At 52.1% G+C, this 23,156-nt stretch overlaps 1 protein-coding gene across 11 annotated transcripts in view; it reads left to right on the forward strand.

Annotated features, from left to right (window-relative positions):
- Nucleotides 1-3,783: 3,783 nt before the first annotated feature.
- The window catches only part of ARRB1 (arrestin beta 1), a 182,037-nt gene continuing 162,664 nt past the window's right edge, over nt 3,784-23,156 (forward strand). For 4 of the 11 annotated variants that reach the window (XM_038404921.2, XM_043504013.1, XM_043504008.1 and 1 more), the window contains exon 1: nt 3,790-4,545. In XM_038404921.2, coding sequence (XP_038260849.1) covers nt 4,526-4,545 — 20 coding nt within the window. In that variant the 5' untranslated portion in view covers nt 3,790-4,525. Of the gene's footprint in view, nt 4,546-23,156 lie in introns of all 11 variants that reach the window. The other 7 variants (XM_038404906.2, XM_043504012.1, XM_043504010.1 and 4 more) reach the window with 6 other exon arrangements.

The following is a 23,156-nucleotide window of genomic DNA, read 5'->3' on the forward strand; positions in this document are numbered from 1 at the left end:
TGGGTGCTTGAACTGACAATTTGCTGACTCGTCATGGGACACTTCTGTTTCTCAGGCTGGGATATCACGCCGAGAGCAGCTGACGCTGCTGTGAAATGGATGGCAGGCATCTGTGGGGTGGGGACTGCTGGCTATTTTAGGAGAATATGTTTCCTTTTTTCTGCAGCCTGCTAATGAAGAGAGGAAACATCTTGGCTTTGGGTTTTGTAAGAAATGAAGACCCTCTAAGAAGACACAGTGGGCATTCCAACCCTAAGCTGTATGGAGCCCCTGGCTCTGGGACAGTTCAGATCTAGAACCAAACTCTGGGGCCTGAGCCACATCTCGAGACTGTACAGACCCTCCGTGATGCAGGTTGCAGACCCGCACTAAGGCTACGGGGGTGATGGAGCAGGCCTGGGCCAATCAAGGCCCTGTCCCTCAGCAGCTGCAGAGCATGCTGCATATGGAGGACTTGCTTAAGAGGGGACGCTGCAATCAAGCAGGGGGATTGTGATGGGGAGGCTGTCTGTGGGTAGGAAGCCAATCATTAGCTTCTGGGACAGAGGAATCCACAGCGGGGCCTGGGCTGTGGGTACGGCCCGACGAAGCGCCTGACCCCTTTTCCCCTTCAATTCCCCCCCACAAAGAGGAATCACTGCACATTGGGATGGGGGCTGGGGAAGCCCCGATTGTCTGAATAATTGAGACTGCTTGAGCAACCCTCCGCTGTGCCGTGACCATGACCGAAACCGCGGGGAGAACAGAGAGGTAGGAAGTGGCCGAGGAGAGGCTGGTCTGTGGTATCAGCTAGAGGTGTCCTTCTCACCTCTTCCCCCTCGGGCCCTGGGCTGGGACCTATTGGAGAGGGAGGGCCCGGGTCCCTCAACTGTTCCTTTGCCTTTTTCTGACCATGGGAACCTGGAGACTGTAACTTGACTGCCAGCCTCTCAGGTTGCCCGATAAGGCTACTCCAGGATTCTGGGATTGCGGAGCCATGGCCAGCAGGCCCCAAGTGAACCCTGCTCTACCCTTGTTTGAAGAGAGATGGCTTCCAGGTTGTATACGAACACACAGGGATTTGTGATTGGTTTAAAGTAGCTGTTCATCTGCTGCATTGTGAACCCAAACACCAGGGCACTGGGGCTCAGTGAAGAGAAACTGGACTGGAAGTTGAGACCCTGCTGCCATTCCGTGCCCTGCAAGTGACTTCAGGCTGGTCACGCGGGGAAAGTGGTTTTGAGATCCAGGGCCGAAAAGTGCTATTTTGGGCACTACAGTAGTGGCCAGAGGCCTTGTTAATCTGGGCACCTGCATAGGAAGAGATGGTCCCTGCACTCAATCTAATTTTAGACAAGACTTGACAAGTGGATGTACCAAGCAATCCCCGGGGAGAGGGTGATGAGAAAACAGGGCTGCATAGGCTAGCTCTAGGGTGACCAGACAGCAAGTGTGAAAAATTAGGACAAGGGGTGGGGGGTAATAGGAGCCTATATAAGAAAAAGACCCCAAAATTGGGACTGTCCCTATAAAATCGGGACATCAGGTCACCCTAATTAGCTCAGTGCACCGCAGGTGTCAAGTCAAAAGGTTTTTGTTGTTGAGGGTCTCCAGGTCTAAGCACAAAGGCCCGAATTCTTCCCTCTTACATAGAGTCAGAGCTCCACCTGTGTGCGTGGAGTTTAACCATATGTTGTTAGGATTAGTGCGTGAGAACCAGGAAGTGAAACCGACCAGTCTAGCTTCATCCGACAAACGGAGTGAAATGGAAATAAAGGAAACAGATGACGGCAGTGGAAAGAGATTATTTTAAAGATTACCGATATTATTGTAAAGGGGTCCCTCATACACACGCAGCTGGGTGAGGGCCGCTTCTCCACTCACACCTGATTAACAGCGTACCTCTGCCAAGGCCTCTTATGGGCCTCAGCCAAGTCAAGGGCTCCATTATGCTCCAGGCAGAGTAAATGACAGAGCCTGTCCCCACTTGTTGTATCCTTGTAACTAGGCCTGGCTGAAAATTGTCTTTCATGGGAACTGTGGCTCTTCTGTCAGCTGGGCTATATCACCCATCATGCCTCAGAGCCAGGGACTCCCATGATGCAATGCCTCCCCTCTGCAAGAAGGGGGACTGAGGTGCATCATGGGTGATGTAGTCTGACCTGGGGAATGGAAATATTTGGGGTTTTCAGCCTAAAATGTTTTGGTACTCACATTTGTGCAGAAAATAAACATCTTCTGTGGGAAGAGAACCCCCGTCTATAATACTGCAGGGAGCTGAGGAGAGTCAAGCTCGGGATATTTGAATAGCTTCAGCATCTGCCTGAGAAATGGAGATTGCCTCCTGTTGCCTCCTGCCTGTGGGAAGGATCAAGTGGCCCCATCCCCAAATCCTCTGACTTTAGCTAATCATTCAGCTACCCTTCATTCACTGGAGAGCAGCTCTTCACACTGGGCTAGCAGTTTTCAAACTGTGTGCACAAGAATGGGCCACTGCTGTCCTTTTCAAGAATTAAAGCGAGACCTTTAAAGATCTCTGGTGCTTGCCCAGCTGGTTCTTGCTGATGTGCTCAGGAGCTAGTTGATCGCCCTGTGTGCAGTCAGGAGGGGATTTCCCCCCAGGTCACATGGGCACTGACCTTTGGGGGTGTTTTTTCCTCCTTCCTCTGCAGCATGTGGGTGCAGGTCACTCACTATCGTCGGGATATGTCTCATTTAATCATTTCCCCGCCATGGCAGGGGCCTCAGGCATTGGTGCACCTTGGAGCCTCCTGTTCTCTGCCTGTGGCATAGTCCAGTCTCCTGTGGGCTGTAATACATTGGTTTGATTTGGGTTGCTGGGTTTATATACAGGAGGCCAGACTGGATGACCTAGTCCCTCCTCTTTTCCATTGTCTCCTAAAGGCACATTGAACTTGTTCTGTTCAGATGTGGTCCATTACGCGTCACTGTACGGTTTGAAGCTTATCTAGCAGACTCATGTGGCTGCATCCATACCCACCAAGGCTTCCCCCTTCTGCCTACCCAGCCCGCGCCCAGTAAGTGAATAAACAGGCTGTGTCGGGCCAGCAGGGGGCGTGAGGGGCAGTAGCTGTAGCATCTCTGCTCACCTGTGCAAATGCCAGGGGTCATCAGGAGGGTTTAAACCCAGGCCCTTAAACACCACACCGCTGACATCTGCTGCTTGCGTTAAAGGAGTAACTCCATCCGCTGGCAGCAGTGGTAGGCTGTTCTCACTAGAGGGGGATGTGACACACTCTGTGTTCGTGCACATTGCAGTATGGCATGACTGAAGCTCGGATGTGCACCCGAAGCATGAGGGGAGCTCTGACCTGCACCCAAATTAGAAGCCAGTGCTGGTTACAAGGCACCTACTTTCCCCAGGTGCAGAACTTTGCTAAGCACTGGGAGGCCGTGTATTGCGGTAGCCATGTTCCACTCCAGAGGTGGCTGCATTTCAGCTCGGGGGAGGGGGAGCAATTCCAGTCTCTCATCAATAAAGCCCTTCGGATGCAATGTGCCACAGGGGAAGGTGGTTGTTAATAAGAGGCTGGCCGGGGGTGAGTTCCGGGGACAGCGCCTGAGTGAGACCGGTTGTGCATTGTCCTGCAAGCCAAGCAGCCAGAGTGGGATGGTTTCTACCCAAACCCAGCTGTTTGGCGTCAGAAGGAGAAGGTTTCAGAGTAGCAGCCGTGTTAGTCTGTATTCGCAAAAAGAAAAGGAGTACTTGTGGCACCTTAGAGACTAACAAATTTATTAGAGCATAAGCTTTCGTGAGCTACAGCTCACTTCATCGGATGAGAAGGGTCACCGAGTGTTTCCAGGAAACCCAAACTCCCCTGCGTAGAAATGTGCAACCTGGCCAGCTCCCGAGCACACACACGCTCTGGAGTTCACAGGCCACAAGCAGAGCCAGCCCCCTGCTCTCACGCAGCTCTGGGCAGCCGGAGTGGAGATGATGATGATGATGATTATTGCCTGAGCCCGTTCCCCACACTGGCTGCAGCAGCTGTGTACGGCTCCGTCCTGAGCTGTGCAAGCCTGGAGTAGGAGGCAGTGTTGCTCAGAGCCGAGCGAGGGTGGATCTCTCTCCCTAGAAGCAAGAGGGGAAGCTGTCAGTGGGAGAGATGGAGCAGCCGTGTCTGAGAGCAACCTCCCTCTAAGGGATCCTCTGTGTGTGTGTGTGTGTGTGTGTCCCTGGTGCCTTGGATTCCCGCCTGTGCCCGTAATCTCATGGCTGGTTTTACATCCGTGCACAACAGCTGGGTTTGTTCCATTCTGTGATCTCCAGAAACAAAGGCACTTGAGAGCCGGACGGACACACGCCCAGCCGCCTTGTTGTTATTAGACACGGAGGAAGGCGACAGCCCCGTGGAGTTCGCTGCGTCGTCTGCAGCTGGGGTTTGTGTGGGTGAGAGCGCGAGCAGCAGTGCCTGCCGAAAGAGACCTTGGCTTCCTTGGCTCCAAATTAACATCTGGTAATTTTCCACACCTCTCTGCTCCTTCCCTGACTCCCTGACAAGTGGCTGGAAGGTTGGCCTGGGCCATGGGAGACAAAGGAACCAGGTTGGTTAATATATATATATATATTTTGTTTACAAGGTGGGTTATTCTGCTGCAGATATTGATTCTTGCTCTTGCATTATTTGGATGTTTGCTGGACTGTAGATACCACTAAGGAGCTGTCGTTCAGCCTGCAAATCCCAGTGCATGTCTATCCACTAGGATTTTTTTTGGGGGGGGGGGGAGAGCTAGGCATTTGCTTTGTGTGCAGAGCAGCAGAGCTGTGCATGGTATTTGATGGCCCAGGAGAGAGAATGCAGACTCCAAGCAGTCCGCTCTCAGATGAGACATTCATAGCTCAATGAATCACACGTTATCCTGGGCTCTCGCTCTCGGTGGGCATTTGCCACCCGCCAGGGTGCCCAGCGCACGTCGCTTTGTTTGATCGGAGCGCGGCAGCTCCAGCCCTTGGGAGATGAGGCAGCTAGGCTGGAAAAACGGGACTTTTCAGAAGGGAGGGGGGCTCCTTTGGGTTTTCTCCCTGGCCTGGTTCCCCAGGAAGAGATGAATAGACCGGCGGCGGTTTTGCAACACGCAGCTCCCTCTCCCGGGCTATTTGCTGGGGTTGTTGACATGCTGGGGCAGTTGCGGGGTGGTCACATTTTTGAGGGGCGAGCTGCATTTCCCAGCTTGGGCTTTGCCTGGACCCAGTCCAGGGCAGTGTGGGCTGCTAAGGAATCCTTGTGCATGTTGATTTCCTTTCGGAGCCAGGCCCCTGCTAGTCTCTTGCCTGGGGGAGCAGGGCTGGCTCCCCTGTTGAGTCAGGGATTGCACAGCTGCAGGCTGGGTGGGGGGGGTCTATGGAAGCTGGTTCCGTGACTCCCCCCCACCGCAAATCGCAGTCGCTTTCCCATCTGATCTCTCCAGAATACAAAGCAAAGGGGATCAGGGCTGGTTGGCTCCAGGCCACGTTTAGATTCATGACCCGCTCGCTGAGAGCAGATGGACACAACACTGTCCCTGCAATTGTCTGGCATGGTTTGGGGTTTTGCCGTCTCGCCTGGGAGCGTGCAGGGCTGCATTATGGCGGGGTCCCTTTGGGGAGGGGGTTAATGGTCACCCCCCCACTTCCTGTTCACGTGAGGTGCAGCTGGCTCGCTGGGCAATGTTGTGGTGAGCCATGGCTCTCATGTGGGGTGAGCCAGGACCCCCATTCAGTAGCATGTGCAGCATTACCTAATCAGTTTTGCCAGAAGCTGGGAATGGCTGACATGGATCACTTGATAATTACCTGTTCTGTTCATTCCCTCTGGGGCACCTGGCACTGGCCAGGGGGCTTGTAGTAGGTGTTTGGAGTCGGTGCTGGGGAGAGTCTCCCGGGAACAGCTGTCAGCCCTGGGCAACTTGAACCGCACTGCTGCTTCCCACTCCATACCTGATGCTCATAGGTTTGGATCCGGGTCCATATTTCAAAATCCCCTCCCAGAGCTGCCCCTCCTCCTCCTCCTCAAGGGAGGATGGTCTAGTGGCTAAGACACTGGTCTAGGACTTAGGAGCTGTTAGTTCAATTTGTGGCTTTACCATAGACTCCCTGTATGACCTTGGACACTGCGTCTCTCTATGCCTCAGTTTCCTTACCTGCAAAATGCAGATAAGAATCCTCCTTTTTCCCCACCCACCCCTTGCAAGCTCTAGACTAGGGACTGTCTCTTACTATATATGTGTACAATGTCTCCTCATCTCAGAGTGCATAGGCTTTAGGAGCTAGGCCAGCCACAAAAATTAGGTCCAGGTAATGGTTCCAAGTCCCTTTCCTTCAGTGGATTATTCTATACACATAAAAATTAATTCACCCATAACTAAAATGCACCTTTTGTTTTACTCATAACTGAAATGCAGCCACTTCTGGGGTGGGATTGTGGCAGCTGGTTAACAGCTCACAGCAACACTACACAACAGTGTGGAAAAAGGAGACTACCCTAATTTCTAACCCCAGACCTGCCCATCTGGGGAGTGCAGTCCAACAGCATTTCCTTGCTAAGAAGTACCATATGTTGCACTATTATTTATTTGTATTGCAGTAGCACGTAGAAGGCTCCGTTGTGGGCCAGAGCCCCATTGTGCTAGGTGCTTTTATAAACACGAGAGGGCCTTGTGCCAGGCCCTGAAAGCAGTTCTGCTGGCGTGACTCTACCGACCTGATGGATGTGTTCGTTGATGCAACCGAGGAACTGTCAGACTGGATCCCAAAGTTCAGCCTGAGGGAAATTTTCAAGGCACAAATGGAAGTGCCTTGAAAGTTCCCCCCTTTGTGTTTGAAATAAAAAGGGGTAGAGTGGAGACTTTCCTTTCGCTATTAGCAGTGTAGGGCCTAAGACACACACTGGAGCAGTTATAAGTCCATCCAGCACAGGGTGTTGGTACCTGCGTGTATGCACGCACACACACACTATGGATAGCGGTATCTGTTTCCATGAACTGGAAGAACTAGTAAGCAATGAGAAGTACACAAGCTCTGAAAAACTCTTCCAGTTTCCCGTGAGTCAAGAACCTTGGGTGAGATCAGATGGTTGCGTAGCTCTTAAAATCTTTGATAACGCAGGTTGCCTGTGTGCATATGTACACAAACACACACACTCCTTCCAACCATGGGAGGGAAACGGTGAAGGCTGTCCAGCCTGATGCGTTGTAGTCACTGAGCTAAGGGACTGAATAGGATTCTTCTCCTGACAAGTTTCCCTTTCACAGGGACCCCCTTTTTGCACCATGGTGTTGTGATTAATAATTTAGACCTCAGGTACTTAAGGGACCGTCTCTTCCCATATGTTGCTCCAAGGCAACTGAGCTCAGCTGGCTTATCTCTATTCTCCACTGGAGATCAAGCTGGGACAAGTTCAGCTGCCCAACCGTCCCCTCCCCCATGAGGAAAGTGCCATCATACCTGGGGAAACTGAGTCACTGAGGTTATTGTGCTGAGAAGAACCAAACTCTGCTGCCTGTAGGCTTAGGGCACCTTGCCTCTCTCCCTGAGGCACTACTCTGAGGACTGAATCGTTTATGCCCAAGGTACTTAAGGGACCGTCTCACTCTCCTTCCATCTAGCCTAGACAGCTGGGCTTCCTCTGCCCTGATGTAGCTGATTCGAGTCTGTGCAGGGCCAGTCAGGCTCGGATGTCTCTTGTAACCCCTTCCACGACCACACACAAGGAGAGGGTGGGTGTTAGGGTCCAAACATCTCAGGAGCACAACTATTAACAAATCCAGCTGCGAGGTCATGGCTGTCACTAAGGTCCGCATCGTGGCCATTCTGACCTCCACGGGGCAACAGGACTAGAACTCAGGTCTTCTTTCCCCCAAGTGCTTAAGCTAAAGGAGACTCTCTAATGGCCATTCGCAGTATAGGGGGAGTGATACGCACTTGAGCAGTTCTGATTCCATCCAGTGGGGGACATATATTGGTCCATATACATTATCAGTTCAGGATGACACAGCCAGTTGCTGGGCCCTAACTGGATCTTATCAGTCCAGGGTTGCGCCGTACACAGTGTGTGTGTATGGGGGGGGTGGTTGCTATACCCAGTGTGTCAGTGGGGGGAATCATACCCACTGTGTATGGGGGGGCAGCACCTTACCCAGTGGGGCGAGTGGCAGCTTACCCAGTGTGCCAGTGCAGCAGGGGTGGAGGCTCTCTGTACCTGGTGTGTGTCAGTGTGTGTGTGTCGGGAGGGTGTTTTGTATCCTTGGCACAGAACGTCCCTCATGCTGGGCCCTCGGGAGAAGGTCCTGCTAGGTTGAAGAGAAAAGGGTGAGCTTCCCATGGCTTGGTGCACACAGTGAATACTGCATGCAGTTCTGGTCACCCATCTCAAATAAGGTATATTGGAACTGGAAAAGGTACAGAGAAGGACAACCAGAATGGTTAGGGGGAGGGAACAGCTTCTGTATGAGGAGAGATTAATAAAACTGGGACTTTTCAGCTGGGAAAAGAGACGACTAAGGGGGGATATGATTGACGTCTATAAAACCATAATGGGGTGGAGACAGTGAATCAGGAAGTGTTATTTACCCCTTCCCATAACCCAAGAACCAGGGGTCACCCAATAACATGAATAGGCAGCAGGTTTAAAACAAAGTAAAGGAAGTATTTCTTCACTCAATGAACAGTCAACTTGTGGAACTCATTGCCAGCGGATGTTGGGAAGGCCAAAACTGTAACGGGCTTCAAAAAAGAATTAGATAAGTTGATGGAGGACAGGTCCATTGACGGCTATTAGACAAGATGGGCAGGGACGCAACCCCATGCTCTAGGTGTCTCTAAACCTCTGTTTGCCAGAAGCTGGGACTGGACGACAGGGGATGGGTCACTCGGTAATTGCCCTGCTCTGTTCATTCCCTCTGAAGCACCTGGCATTGGCCGTTGTCGGAAGACAGGACACTGGGCTAGATGGACCATTGGGCTGGCCCAGTAAGACCATTCTGATGTTCTTAGGTAGTACGGAGGCTGGGCTGTTTCGCATCCCCTCCCCCAGGGACTGGTTCCAATCCTGCCTAGAACCCTAGAGGAGCAACCCCCCCCGGCATTTCTAGAGGGGCCTGAGGCATCAGGAGCAACTCGTAGAGAAACCGGTTGGATTTTCCTAGGACACGGCAGGTTTCATCCCTGCTCAGTCCTCCCGGACGGTTCTCTGAGGGCACTGAGCAGCAGGCAGCCCCCCTGGGGGCACAGAGCTCATGCATCCCCTGAGATCTGCCCGGTCTGTCTGTGGAGGCCATGTGCCTTTCTCCTCCCTGGCACCAGGACTCCCACAGCCCCCCGCTACCAGGGCCTCTCCTGCCCTGAAGGGAGTCCCCCCAGCAGAAAAGCTCCACGTGCCTGCGGGGGGTGAAGCGGGCGAGGGCTGATGCTGCCCTGGCAATCGACACACAAGAAAGCCGGAGCCCTGGCTGCCTTGCTGCCCACAGCGTGGAAGGATGGCCCAGTTAGGGTGCCAGCCTGGGACTTGGGAGACTAGGGTTCAATTCCCACCTCTGCCACAGACGCCCTGCATGACCCTGGGCAAGTTACTGAGGGCCAGGTAGCCAGCGGGGCTGGTGTGCTTGTGAAAATCCCCCCAGGCCCCTCTTTGCAAGCACCTTGATATCTTTGTCAAGCGGCCCTTAGGCCGCCTTTGCCTTAGTTCCCCATCTGGGTAGTGGGGGTGAGGATCCCACCCTGCCTCCCAAGGGGCTGTTAAGAAAAACACATTTGGTGATGGGGCCCTGAAAATGCCTCCACAGGGTTGGGGCTGTGCCTTAGCGGAGGTATGACTTGCCTGGCCACGTGTGGAGAACTGTCTGCCCAAGCTGACAGGTTTCAGAGGGGCAGCCGGGTTAGCCTGTATCAGCAAAAACAACGAGGAGTCCTTGGGGCACCTTAGAGACACACTTTTATTTGGGCATAAGCTTTCGTGGGCTAAAACCCACTTCATCAGATGCATGGAGTGGAAAACATAGAAGCAGGTATATTTATACATAGTGAATGAAAAGATGGGAGTTGCCTTACCAGGTTGGGGGGGGTCAGTCTACAGAGGCAATTCAATTTGAGATGCCAGTTGAAACCACCAAGTGGCTCCACAGCACCTCTCTAATTACACTTTTCAGAATAGCAGCCAGGTTAGTCTGTATCCGCAAAAAGAACAGGAGTATTTCTTTTTAATTACTCTAAAAGAAAAGGAGTACTTGTGGCACTTTAGAGACTAACACATTTATTTGAGCATAAGCACATTGGATGAAGTGAGCTATAGCTCACGAAAGCTTATGCTCAAATAAATTTGTTAGTCTCTAAGGTGCCACAAGTCCTCCTTTTCTTTTTGCGAATACAGACTAACACGGCTGCTACTCTGAAACCTTTAATTACACTATTATCTTCACAGGCAATTCACTGCTTATCCGGAGTGAGAAATGCTCTCCCCACACGGGCAGCAGCTCATATCACCGAGTCCCTGCTCTGCGTTAGCTCACAAGTTCCAGTTTCACTCCTGTTGCAGGGAGTGTTTCGGTCTCGCTGGGATAACGGCCAGCAGCCACATGTCCCAGGGCATCTCATGGGGCAGCTTACAAGCAGTGCAGCTGGGACGTAACCTATACCCTGAGCTGGCATTTTCACTCCCATTGACTTTCAACTGGTAGGCTCCTCTGGAAATCCCAGCTCAAATCTCCTCTGCACCTGACCAGAGCTGTGGGCTGGGAGCAGGTGAGCTAGAAAGTGCAACAGGTCACCATCCCAGCAGAGAGTAAAGCAAAATATGAACAGATCTTATAAATATCTGGGGTGGTTGTCCCCACAGGACTACGATGCCTTTTGTTTTCTGCACACGGTGCCTTTACATTCTCTGAGCCCCTGCAGACTCACTCACTCTCTCTCTCTCACACACACACACACACAGAGCGCAACCTCCTGGAGCCTTGACTTTTGTTCTTTCTTGTTGTTTCTCCATGACCTACATTGCACTCAGCCTGAGTTGTTCTTTGCTGCTGAGCATGGCAGGGTGTTCTGGCCACATGGGCAGAGAGTGGGGGAACAGAACATCTCAGGTGGAGGGACCAGGAGACAGAAGGGAGCAGGCAGAGGGAAGGGCTGGCTGTAGAGGAGGAGGTGTAGGCAGGGATGGGGCCTTGGAGAAGGCTCAGTGTAATGCAGATAGCAAAGGGAAGTCAGTATAGAGACTGTGATGGCGGCAGGAGGGAATTGGCCCAGCTTGTGTGTTTGAGATGGACTGGAGCAGGCCGAGATGGGAAAGCGGCAGCAATCATGGTAGGGGAAAATTACAATTTGGGGCCCACTAAAATCCTGCCTCACTTTGAGCCCTGCATGGAGAAATCAGAACCTAGGTACCACTGCAGCCTTGCTTCGCTTTGTGCTAGCTCTTTGCACACCCTTAGTCACCGGGTTTTCTCCTCACCCCTGCCTGAATAACTCTTTCACCACGCCCAAGAAGAGAGGAGCTGCTACCTGCAGCCAGTCCTTGTGGGGGTGAGGCCATCCTGCCGGCTGCCTGCAAACCGGCTTTGGTAATTGTTGTACATGGCTGAGCGTCGGGTGCCGATCTTGTGTCTAGAGGACCGCAGGGATCAGTCAAGCGCCAAGGCAGCAGTCACACAGAAGTGAACCGGACACATGGCCTCTATCCCCAATCTCAGCTCTGGTGGGGGCTCGCAGGCCCGGGGGCGGATGGTGAAACTGACATGTCCCTCCATGCTTCCACCCATCATGTACATATAGGATCGCTTGCGGGCGCTCTGCTTGCACGCCCGCACGCAGAGAGGAATAGATAAGGAAACTGACATTCCACCACACAAGCCCCCGTCATGTACATATAATCTCACATGTTGCAGATGCTCTCTCTCACTCACACACACACACACAGAAATATATTACAAATTTCACATATCCTGCCAGAATCCCCCCTTCATGTACATAGAATCATAGAATATCAGGGTTGGAAGGGACCTCAGGAGGTCATCTAGTCCAACCCCCTGCTCAAAGCAGAACCAATCCCCAACTAAATCATCCCAGCCAGAGCTTTGTCAAGCCGGCCTTAAAAACCTCGAAGGATGAAGATTCCACCACCTCCATAGGTAACGCATTCCAGTGCTTCACCACCCTCCTAGTGAAAAAGTTTTTCCTAACATCCAACCTAAACCTCTCCCACTGCAACTTGAGACCATTACTCCTCGTTCTGTCATCTGCCACCACGGAGAACAGTCTAGATCCATCCTCTTTGGAACCCCCTTTCAGGTAGTTGAAAGCAGCTATCAAATCCCCCCTCATTCTTCTCTTCCACAGACTAAACAATCCCAGTTCCCTCAGCCTCTCCTCATAAATCATGTGTTCCAGCCCCCTAATCATTTTTGTTGCCCTCCGCTGGACGTTTTCCAGTTTTTTCACGTCCTTCTTGTAGTGTGGGGCCCAAAACTGGACACAGTACTCCAGATGAGGCCTCACCAATGTCAAATAGAGTGGAACGATCACATCCCTTGATCTGCTGGCAATGCCCCTACTTATACATCCCAAAATGCCATTGGCCTTCTTGGCAACAAGGGCACACTGTTGACTCATATTCAGCTTCTTGTCCATTGTAACCCATGGGTCCGTTTTTGCAGAACTGCTGCCTAGCCACTCAGTCCCTAGTCTGTAGTGGTGCAAGGGATTCTTCCAACCTAAATGTAGGACTCTGCACTTGTCCTTGTTGAACCTCATCAGATTTCTTTTGGCCCAATCCTCTAATTTGTCTAGGTCCCTATCTCTACCCTCCAGCATATCTACCTCTCCTCCCAGTTTAGTGTCATCTGAAAACTTGCTGAGGGTGCAATCCACACCATCCTCCAGATTATTAATGAAGATATTGAACAAAACCATCCCCAGGACTGACCCTGGAGGCACTCTGCTTGATACCGGCTGCCAACTAGACATGGAGTCATTGATCACTACCCGTTGAGCCCGACAATCTAGCCAGCTTTCTATCCACCTTATAGTCCATTCATCCAGCCCATACTTCTTTAACTTGCTGGCTAGATACAATCACACATACATGGGTGCGCATCCACACGCACACGCAGGCTGCTGCTTCGGGCCCCTGGAAAGCAATAGTTGCTTGTGGAGTCAGCTGGGACACCCCGGCAGATCCTTTGATTTCCTGACCCATTATCCTGCTAACTCTTTCCCTGGAGAGAGCTGGGTTTTACGCTCTGGGGAGGATAATAGGAATATTATCCCTGACCTAACCTCCCGGGTGGGATTTGAGGCTTAACTGACATTTGTCACATGACCGGATGAAAGATTCCCTATAGATCTCTCCTTTGGGTGGGTTTGGAAGTGCCACGCGTTGGCAGGTGAACGGAAAAGCAAGCCTTACTGAACTATTTGCAGGGAAACCGCTGCAACCACTGCTCAGCCTCAGCCAGCAGGAATAGCAGCGCGGGGAGAAGTGATGTTATGTTACACCCATCCACGCACAGCTTCTTTCTCCTACTGCATGCCTTACAGGCCGGCTAGGGATGGGTTAAACTGACAAATCTCTCTCTCGCGCTCTTTTTCCTTTAATTTTCTGGGTGCATTTCCTCTAGTGTGCAACGTTTTGGAATCAAATCCCTTGGAATCTTTTTTTAAAAAAAAAGCTTTGAGGGGTATTAAAATGCCCATGATTAAAATAACATCGGCCTGTATCCTGCAGAGAACAAGCGTGGAAATTAGAAAGAAGCCAGACCCTGGAGGGTTCTGTTGATTTGGCGCAGCTGTAATTCATGTTTTGATCCTGATGTTTCCCTAAATTACAAGGCCCAGGTGTGCCTGGGAGTGTCATTTCAAAGGGGCATGGCCATGGATCTGCTTAGTTATGAAACCTGACCGGTGATGGGAGCCCTTAAGAAGCAAATGCTTAACCAATATTTGACTTTTCCATCATCTTTCCTACATGGAGAAGTTCCTGCATTTCCAAATGCCCGAGTTAACCCTTTGAATGGTAGGGCTGCCTTGAGAGCATCATGCTTGTTGCTCACCTGCTAAAATCTGCAGGCCTGAAGCTTGGCTCTTAAAGTCTGCTCCAGCAGAGTCTGTCTGTAGCACCCCCAGCTGTTGAGATCAGGAGCTGGGTGGGACGAGGAGCTAACTGCTTAGGGATCAGGGTGGGAATGACTAGGGGCCTTGTATGATGCTGAAGGGCAAAGTAGACTATCGTAATTGTTCCCTCCGGCCTTAAATTCTGAGGGGTTCCCTGGACCACTGTGTCATACCCTGGGGCACCTTGTGCTGTGTATTGTACAAACACACGGAGGAAACAATCTACTCTTAGATCTTACAAACTAAGCTGATCCTGGAATGAGATCCTATGTGAAAAGACCCCAGTGGGAGCGGGGAGCTTATGGCACGACCAGTGCCTAAATTGAAGGTAGATTTAACAAACCCCATGGGTAAAAGGTCTGAAAACAGGGGCACCCCAGTTATCCAGACCTCCACTTCTACAGAAGGGTGGCATATCCCCCAAGTGTGCCATACAATTAAGGTTATTAATAATGATTTCATAGGAGGGTCCCATGCGGTGCACTAATGTTCATTGTTCGTGGTGCTTCATCTTCACATGCTTCTTGCGCTCCCCTGGCAATCCCATAGGAGAAGGGGTGAGTTGGTATCTTACAGCTGAAAGCCCGAGGATGGGGGGTAGTAAATTGAGGCCTGCCATCTTTCTCCAGGACATCTCTGGCCACCAAAGAGCAAGGGTCTCTGGGAAGCCGGACGTCTCGGCTTTCAGTGAAATGCTTTTATTTAACAATTACCTCAGCGACATGATGGATGCAACCAGATTCAGTGTCTGAACCCTGCCCACTTCCGCAACTTTCTCTAGCCCGCTTCCGGTGACAGCCGGCAGCATGCACTAGAGGGCGCTATGCCACACCTTGTTTCTGAACGCCTATGAGCAGGCTGGGCAGAATTCAGTTTGTTTTTTATGTAATTTAGGCTGATCAAATTCATGTTTCGTTTTAAGCTTTTAAAAAAATATGGATTTTTACATTTTCACAATTGTGGGGAAGTATGGGAGGGTCAGACATTGCAGGGAGGGGAAGTCAGACAATAATTTAAAGCTTTATAAATGTTAAAACACAAATCACATGTCAAAATATACAAAGTCGATATCCTTAAATCAGACTCTAAGAAGTTTTCAAACAGCATTTTTCTTCCTTTGCCTAGTTGCACATTTCGATTATTGGTTTTCCCTCGGTTTGTGTGTGTTTGATGAAATCGACATTTACTGATAATAAACTAACCCTACCAAGCCTAAGGATCTCTTTTAGAAAGACATCCGGTCTTGATTTAAGGACTCCATGTGATGGAGAACCTGTCATGTCCCTAGCTAAGTCATTCTTTGGGTTAGTTACATGTTGTTAGTGGTGGGAACTGCCTTTTGCATATTTTGTATTTCAGGTTTTTGTTTTTACCAACAATTCTATCACTGTGAAATAAAATAGCCCTTGTTTAGGTAGGACCTATGCTATTTTGCATTCTGCAAAGCCAGCATATGGGAGACCAGGTTAACTAACACCCTCCGTTCTCAGGGCAGTGCTGAAATCACAGGGGATCCTGGTGCACATTCATGAAAGGGAAAGAACCCCAGCCATCACGGTTTGTGTTTCACAGGACATAAAGCAGTGTATATGGGGCAAGGGAACAGTTTAGGGGCAGGTATGTTTTTACTGAGTTTCCACAGGAGTAGGTGAGGTTGTTTTGGAAGGAAGGATGGTCCAGTGGCTGAGCCAAAGGCGTCGGACTCAGCTGACATGGGTTAAAGTCCTTGATTTACCAAGGACTCTGTGTGTGCCACATGAGGCAAATCACGCAGATGCTCTGTGTCTCAGTTTCCCCATTTGTAAAATGAGGTTGATGATAAGAGCTAGGTGTTGTTATTATGAATACTTGAGGGTACCGGCACAGGGAGAAAGGATCCTTTCACTTCTACGTTGCTGCTTCAGTTCCAGTCCAAGATCATTTCAATCTGGCAGGTGTGGCAAGGCCAGTGTAAGCCGTGTTTGGTGGGTCTGGGTCCACTTCTTCCCGGAGCAGCTTCCATATCTCAGCAGCCACCGTCACAACTAGTACCCTTGCTTCACGGAGCCTGGCCGTCCCTTCCCCACAAGGCAGGAGCATTGTGTGGGACACTTGTCCCGCCGCTGCCCTCTTGGCACCTGCTCTGAGGATGTCGGTCACCACGGAGGTCGATCCCACACCACGCATCGAGGTGATATGTCTTTAAACCATCTGCCGCCCGTGCTCCAAAGCTCTGTGCTGGAACTGATGGCAGCATCTCCAAAGGAGTAAACAGCGAGGCAGGCAGCTCCTGCTGCTCATGCGGCCAGGCCGGCACAGTAAACACTGAAACATGTCACCTAATTATTTGCAGCTTCTCTAAACAAGCATCCCCCAATCCTCCCCCAGCACATGTGCTTGCTGTACCCCAGCCAAGGAAAGTCACTGACAACGAGGTGGCGCTTCCAGCCCTGGCCTACTTTGTTTTCACTAAGGCTCAGACAAGACATAGGCTGGGAACTGGCAGGCCCGGATCCTGCAAAGTGTGGAATCCAGCTTGCTTGTTCCATCCCCGGTAGTACTGATGGAGACCTGGCAAAAGCTGGTGCAAGCATGTCCCTTTTAATTGCGAGGATCAAGCATCTGGGCCTCATGGGATTTCCTTCCCCAGTCGTCTGGATAAAGGACCCATAAAGGCTCATGCATTCAGCCCCTGAGGTCCAAAGAATAATCCCTGTAGGCAACCTGCTCAGGGGCATCATTACACGTGTTACGGGGAGTGTCCAACGGAATCATTTCACAGCCACTGCAGTATGTTTCCTTGCAGTCTACAGTTCAGCCACTAAATGTCTCTATGTGCTATATAGAATTCCTGGTAGACAAAGGAGACCAAGCTGGAACATGAGCTGAGTGGAGGCATCTTAGTGGTTGTAGAGTGTTGGGATTTGATGAACGCATCCTGTTTAAGGAGGACTGTGATTCCACATATCATAGCAGACCCTCAGGAGAGTCCTCAGATTGGCCCGGTCCTGTGTTGGGCTATGAAGGGGAGAAATCAGTTATGTTGGGGGGGCAAGGAAAGGGAACCTTTTGCCCCAGAAATGCAAAGTCCCAGTCATAATGAGGGAGTGGAACTAGCACAAGAGTTCCTGCTCTGCAGAGAGACCGGCCTGCCCCGCAGCCCAAAGGGATGTGGATATGTTTCCACATATGTTATGTGGATGCTTCTCCCAGCTTCTGGATCTTTCTGAGGTTTCACCCATCCCTCCCCAAGCGGTGGTGCTATATCATTGCACAGCCCCGGGTGCCTTCTCCATTGCATCTCTCTCTCGCATGCTCTTTCACACACACACACACACACACACACACACACGTTCTCACTTTCAAAGCCCTTCTCCATCTATCCCCACATCACATATCCACCCCATCCCCAGTCTTATCACGTGGTTGACCCCTGTGTTTACTGCCCCCAGAATGCCAGCCTAGATCATTTGCTTCTCCCACAAGAATCTTTGTGCTTTCTCTTATGCTGATGCTTAAACCATGGGAAAACTCCCCATCAACTTTCAGAATGCCGTGGCCGAGTCCTCCTTCGGATCCCTGCTTGGATTCAGAGATTCCAAGGACCTGTCTGACCTCCTGTGTCACACAGGCTAGAGAGCTTCCCTGCATTCATTCCGGTTTGAACTAGAGCAGAGCTTTTAGAAAAACAGCCCGTCTCGATCTAAGAATTGCCTGGTGCTTGTGAGCTCAGGAGGCTCAAAATCCAGAGCTGAAACTGGCAGCTGGCCCTTGTGTGTAACGGCCTGAACCAAAACCCCGATCAGAAATCCGGGGACGTTTGGCTCCGGATGGGAGCTCTGAGACTTGGCCTTGCTTCTATTGCCAGACTGCAGGGGCAGCAGGCCTGTCTTAGATACACGGATCCATCCATCAGCGGTCCCTGGACTTCCTCCCTCCTCCTACACTGCCAGCGTGAGCAAATGGTGCTCCTACGCTGCCTTACAACCCTCCGCAATGCCCACCCCGGCCTGGGCAGCCAGAGACTCGTTACGCTCCTTCTTGCTGATGTTCACCCAGCGAGGTGCTCAGGCTCCTGCCTCAGCGCTGTGGTGGGACCATCAATACCACAGGTCTGGCGGATCTCGCCAGAGGTTGCAGGGCTCTGGCACAGGGCCTGTGTCATGGGGTAACTGAGACTTCAATCGCACACACACACACACACACACACGCCAGGTTGTTTTCCTGCCTCATTACGCTGCGTGGTGGGGGAGATGGGCCGTTTCTGCCATATTAATCCACTGTCGTGTTACCAGGGTGAAGTTTAATCGCTGATTAAAGACCTGGCTGGCACGCGCTGCCTGTCAGAGGGGAAAGGACTTGTTAAGCTGCGGCACCTGTGTTTGGAAGCACACAATACAGGGCAGTGCTGGAGAGGGCAGGTGGGGGACAGGGGCTGCTGAACAGCCTCTGTCTCTTTGCCACAGGAGTTCTCCACCTGGGGCTTGGAAGCCTGCCTTGCCCATCCTGCAAAGTGGGTGCTGGGGCACCGCTGGGGCAATGGGGGGCCCACCCTGGGCTAATCGTGGTCGTGGACATGTTACAGTTCTGCAGTGGGCACAGCCAGGCGAAGGGATTCCACGTGGGACGATCAAACTCCCCTAGCGCTGTTCGCAAGGGGTTCCTGCCTGGATTCCAGCCCCTGTGGGTGTAACATCCTCCCTCCCCCCGTTTTCTGGGTAGTTCCAATTTCTGCTGAACCCTGTCCGCCGCCAGAACCTCCCCCAGTCCCATGACAAGCAACCTGCCCCCTGCGAGGTGCCCAAGCATCTGGCTGCCCCTCCGCATGGTTCCCCTCCCTCCCACAAAGGGCCCCAGCCTAGCTTCCAGTCTTCAGCCAGGCTGAACTGAGCTTGGCCAAGTAAGGGTTAAACCCGCCGGTGAGCAGACCCCAGATCACGCTGAGTGCTTCTGTTAGGTGTCGATCGCCTCTGGGTTTCCCGGGTCATGCCAACTGCGACCTCCGCCCCACCCCACCCTACATGTTCTGACACACGTCCCCTCAGTGCCCACATACGTCCCCTGTCCACAGCTCCGTCTCCACGTCAGCTCCCTGGGGCTCCCCCATGGAGCCGGTGCCAGGGTGCCCAGGCGCTGACTTTTGGTTTTGCCGGTGAGTGCTCCTCTCCACGCCCGGCCCACACCTGAGTGGTGGGCGGGGCCTCAGGGGGAAGAGTTGAGCAGGGGCAGGGCTTCAGGGGAAGAGGACAAGCGGGACAGGGCCACGGGGCGGAGAACGCGTGGAGTGGAGGGTGGGGCCCACAAAAAATTAATCAGCCCTCTGTGCACTGAGCACCCACGGAGTCAGCACTTATGAGCCAGCAGCACTGGACTGGGACTGGGGACGTGGGTGCTGAGTGATCTTTGGGCATCCATGGGGTAAGCTCCCCACTGTGTCCCTGCCCCACAGAGCTAGCAAATCACTTGGCACCGGTTGGCTCTGCCAGCAAAGGCCATTACCCGAGAGTGAGCGGAATTCACGCCTCCCTTCAGCGTTCAAAGGAAATCGATGGCATTGCTTTACTATTCCAGCCTGGCCACAGGCAGCACTGAACTACTCATCAATCTTCAGAACAAAGATCAAACAAGCCCCACTCAATTATCCGCCACTAAATAAGTTGCTCGTTAGCGCAGTGCATCCCCTGACATGTGCCGAATGAGCTCATTAAACTACCAAGCGAATCCATGGCCACACAGACAAGGATAACCACCAGAGCCCCGGATCCTATTCTCCACGGAGAGGAAAGAGTTCACGTTGCTCTTCGTTAGCGCTGGGGGGTTGCCAGCATGTCCCCTCCTGCTCTCACTGGGGGCTGGTTGGCTGCTGCCCTCCGCCGACAGTGTGGCTGTGGGTGCATTTCAGAGGGGCTGCGGGTATGGTGTTTGCCTGGGATCCTCCTTCCAGTAAATGTCTCCTCTGCAGTGTAGACAGCAGCTCCTCCCATGGCAGCTCCCTCTGTAGGCAGATTGTGCGGGGCCAGTGAGCAGCATGGGCTGGTGATATTCTGTGTGGGAGCCAGAGACACCCGCACGGTCTGTCCGTGTCCAGCAGCTCCAGTAAAGAATCCCCTGGCTTTGCTCAGCTGGCAGAGGAGTTGCACAGCCTGCTTTGCTCACAGCAATCAGCTGCCTTTCCCAAGTGTGGTCCCACCCCACCTAGGTATCTATTGCTGATGTACATCAATCCGGCTAACAGTAGCCCATGGGCAGTGGCGGATTACTGGATTATCGGGGCCTGTGCCCAGCCTTGGGCTTCCCTGATGTGCTTGCTGCTTGCCCTCAGAGGGCCTTTATAAAGATGGCTTTAGCTGGGCTTCTGTGGCTCTTTCCTCATCTTTGTGGATGAGGTTGGGTTGGAAACGTTGTCATTCCTGGTATTTCAGTGATTTCATTTTGGGCCCTGGGCAGAACTTGGAAGAGCGGCGGGGGTGGGGGGGGGGAAGAGTGGGGAAGAGTAAAGGCAGGTGTGAGGGCCGGATAGCCTTGTATACCTGGCACCAGCTTGGGACTCAGGCGGTCAGAGAACTAGTCAGGGCTCTGCCAGTGATGCGGTGTGAGATGGTACTGTGCCTCAGTTTCCGAATTCAGAAAACAGGGGTAATGATCCTTCTCTATCTCAGAGGCTGTGCATGTGTGTGAAACTTGGTTTGTTCACATTTGTCAAGCGCTGTGGGCAGTGCTACAGAAAGGCAAAGGGCTGTTAGAAATTCAGAAATGCCACCCAATAGTTAAACCATGTTCTTTTCAAATCGCTGGGGAAAAACCAGCTCAGGTCTGAGTTTGAGTTTTGGGTGGGTGAGTTCTCGTATCTGAATGGCTTGGTCTGCTCCTATCTGCTGTCATTTGTCTCCTGCTGGGGAAGGAGGAAGGCAGAAAGCTGGCCTGGACCTTGACCCTGTTCTCACGCCAGAAAAACTCAGAGCTCCTCCCTTATCTGGTAGAGCAGCGGCCAGTTGGAGTCTCACCGCTGTGTGATCTCCATTATTGCTGTCCTATCATTACGCAGCGTTAGACGAGGGCCCCGCTAGCTGTCTGGGAGAGTGAAATCTATCTGGGCCTGATGTGAGTGGGCAAGGGAGGGCTACTGTACTGTGGAACATAGCTAGAGCTCTCAGGGTCCATCAGAGCCCAAGCGCCAGCCTGAACCGCACCTCAATTTGTAGCGTAGTGGCATGTGCCCAAGTGGGTCGCCCCGGGGTCGGACACTCCCTGCCGTGGGATGCGTCACACGCACTGATCGCTGAGCTGCACCTGGAACTCCCGTCTCGTCATTAGCTGTAGACAGGGATCTAGACAGCCCAGCCCGGAAGCTCAGCAAGGGAATTCACAGCATTTCCCCATGGGTCACTGGTGCAAATGCAGCCTCAGGGCTGCTCTCACTTACACATTCTGGCCATGCCCCCCAGCTGCCCCGTGCCCTGTGAGCTGAGCTTGTGCAGATCCCTTGAGCCATTTCTACATGGCCAGGGGTTTCCCTGCACAGAAAGGTTCCAGGGAGTGGGGGGCTGATTATGCCCATTTAGAGACCCCTTTACGCTTTCAGAGCAACATAAAATAACCTTAAATGTAACTGAGAGGCAGGCCCCTAACTGGGAGCTGGGCTCTCATGTCCTCCCTGGATGTGTGCAGTTGTCAATGATTAAATGGAAGAGCTCCCCAGGCAGAAGCAATAAACTCAAAGAACAATTGCCTTCCACACCCCTGCTGCTGTATTTGGGTTGTTAGAAGATGGCTAGGTGTGTCCTGATGGCCAGGCGCAGGGCATCTGTGTGACAGGCCCACGGCATATTGGGCTGCATTAGTAGGGGCATTGCCAGCAGATCGAGGCAAGTGATTATTCCCCTCTCTTCGGCACTGGTGAGGCCACACCTGGAGTACTGTGTCCAGTTTTGGTCCCCCCACTACAGAAGGGATGTGGACAAATTGGAGAAAGTCCAGCGGAGGGCAATGAAAATGATTAGGGGGCTGGGGCACATGACTTACTAGGAGAGGCTGAGGGAACTGGAGTTATTTAGTCTGAAGAAGAGACAAGTGAGGGGGGATTTGAGAGCAGCCTTCAACTTCCTGAAGGGGGTTCCAGAGATGATGGAGCTCAGCTGTTCCCAGTGGTGGCCCATGACAGAACAAGAAGCAATGGTCTCAAGTTGCAGTGCGGGAGGTCTAGGTTGGATATTAGGAAACACTATTTCACTAGGAGGGTGGTGAAGCGCTGGAATGGGTTCCTTAGGAAGGTGGTGGAATCTCCTTCCTTAAAGGTTTTTAAGGCCCATCTCGATAAAGCCCTGGCTGGGATGATTTAATTGGGGATCGGTCCTGCTTTGAGCAGGGGGTTGGACTAGATGACCTCCTGAGGTCTCTTCCAACCCTAATATTCTGATTCTATGATAGACTGGCCCCCAGTGGTCAGCCCCTCCCTCTATGCAAGTGAAACATCTCATTGCCTAGGAGCACTGGCTATGGTCCTGAGTGCAGCACAGCCTGACCTGCTCAGTAGAAGCTGAAAGGTTGTCCCAAGTGCCGAGATGCCTGAGTCTTCGTTGCCCCTTCCCCATCACCTTATTCAGCCTCACCACTGCTTTTTTGGGCTGTCACTTCTACCCATGCATTCCAATGGGGTAGCATTTGCACAGGTATAATTGGCTGCCGAGGTGCAGGGCAATGGCAAATGGGACCCCAGCAGGTAAAGCAGGGATGAGCAGATGGGTGCCCAGAGACACCTGCATACATGTGTGTGAGATCCCTCACTCTCCCCAGCGCGTCTGTGTAGAATTAGTGTCATGAGAGCCATGTAATAATAGAGCCTGGTGTATTGTCCACGGGCTTGTAAGGTTTACTAAAGTTATTGTTATGCACTGCATGGTGTCCTGAGTGTGGCTCTGAACACGGGGGATTGTAGGGGAGGACTTCAGTCTCCAAGCTTATTTGGTCCTTGGCTATTCTTTCATAGAGTTTAAGGCCAGAAGGGACCATTGGATCATCTGGTCTGACCTCCTGTATCACACAGGCTGTGAAATCCACCCAGTTATCCCTCTGCTGAGCCCCATCACTTGTGTTTGGC

Source organism: Dermochelys coriacea, chromosome 1, assembly GCF_009764565.3.
Source record: "Dermochelys coriacea isolate rDerCor1 chromosome 1, rDerCor1.pri.v4, whole genome shotgun sequence".
NCBI classification, from domain to species: Eukaryota; Metazoa; Chordata; order Testudines; family Dermochelyidae; genus Dermochelys; species Dermochelys coriacea.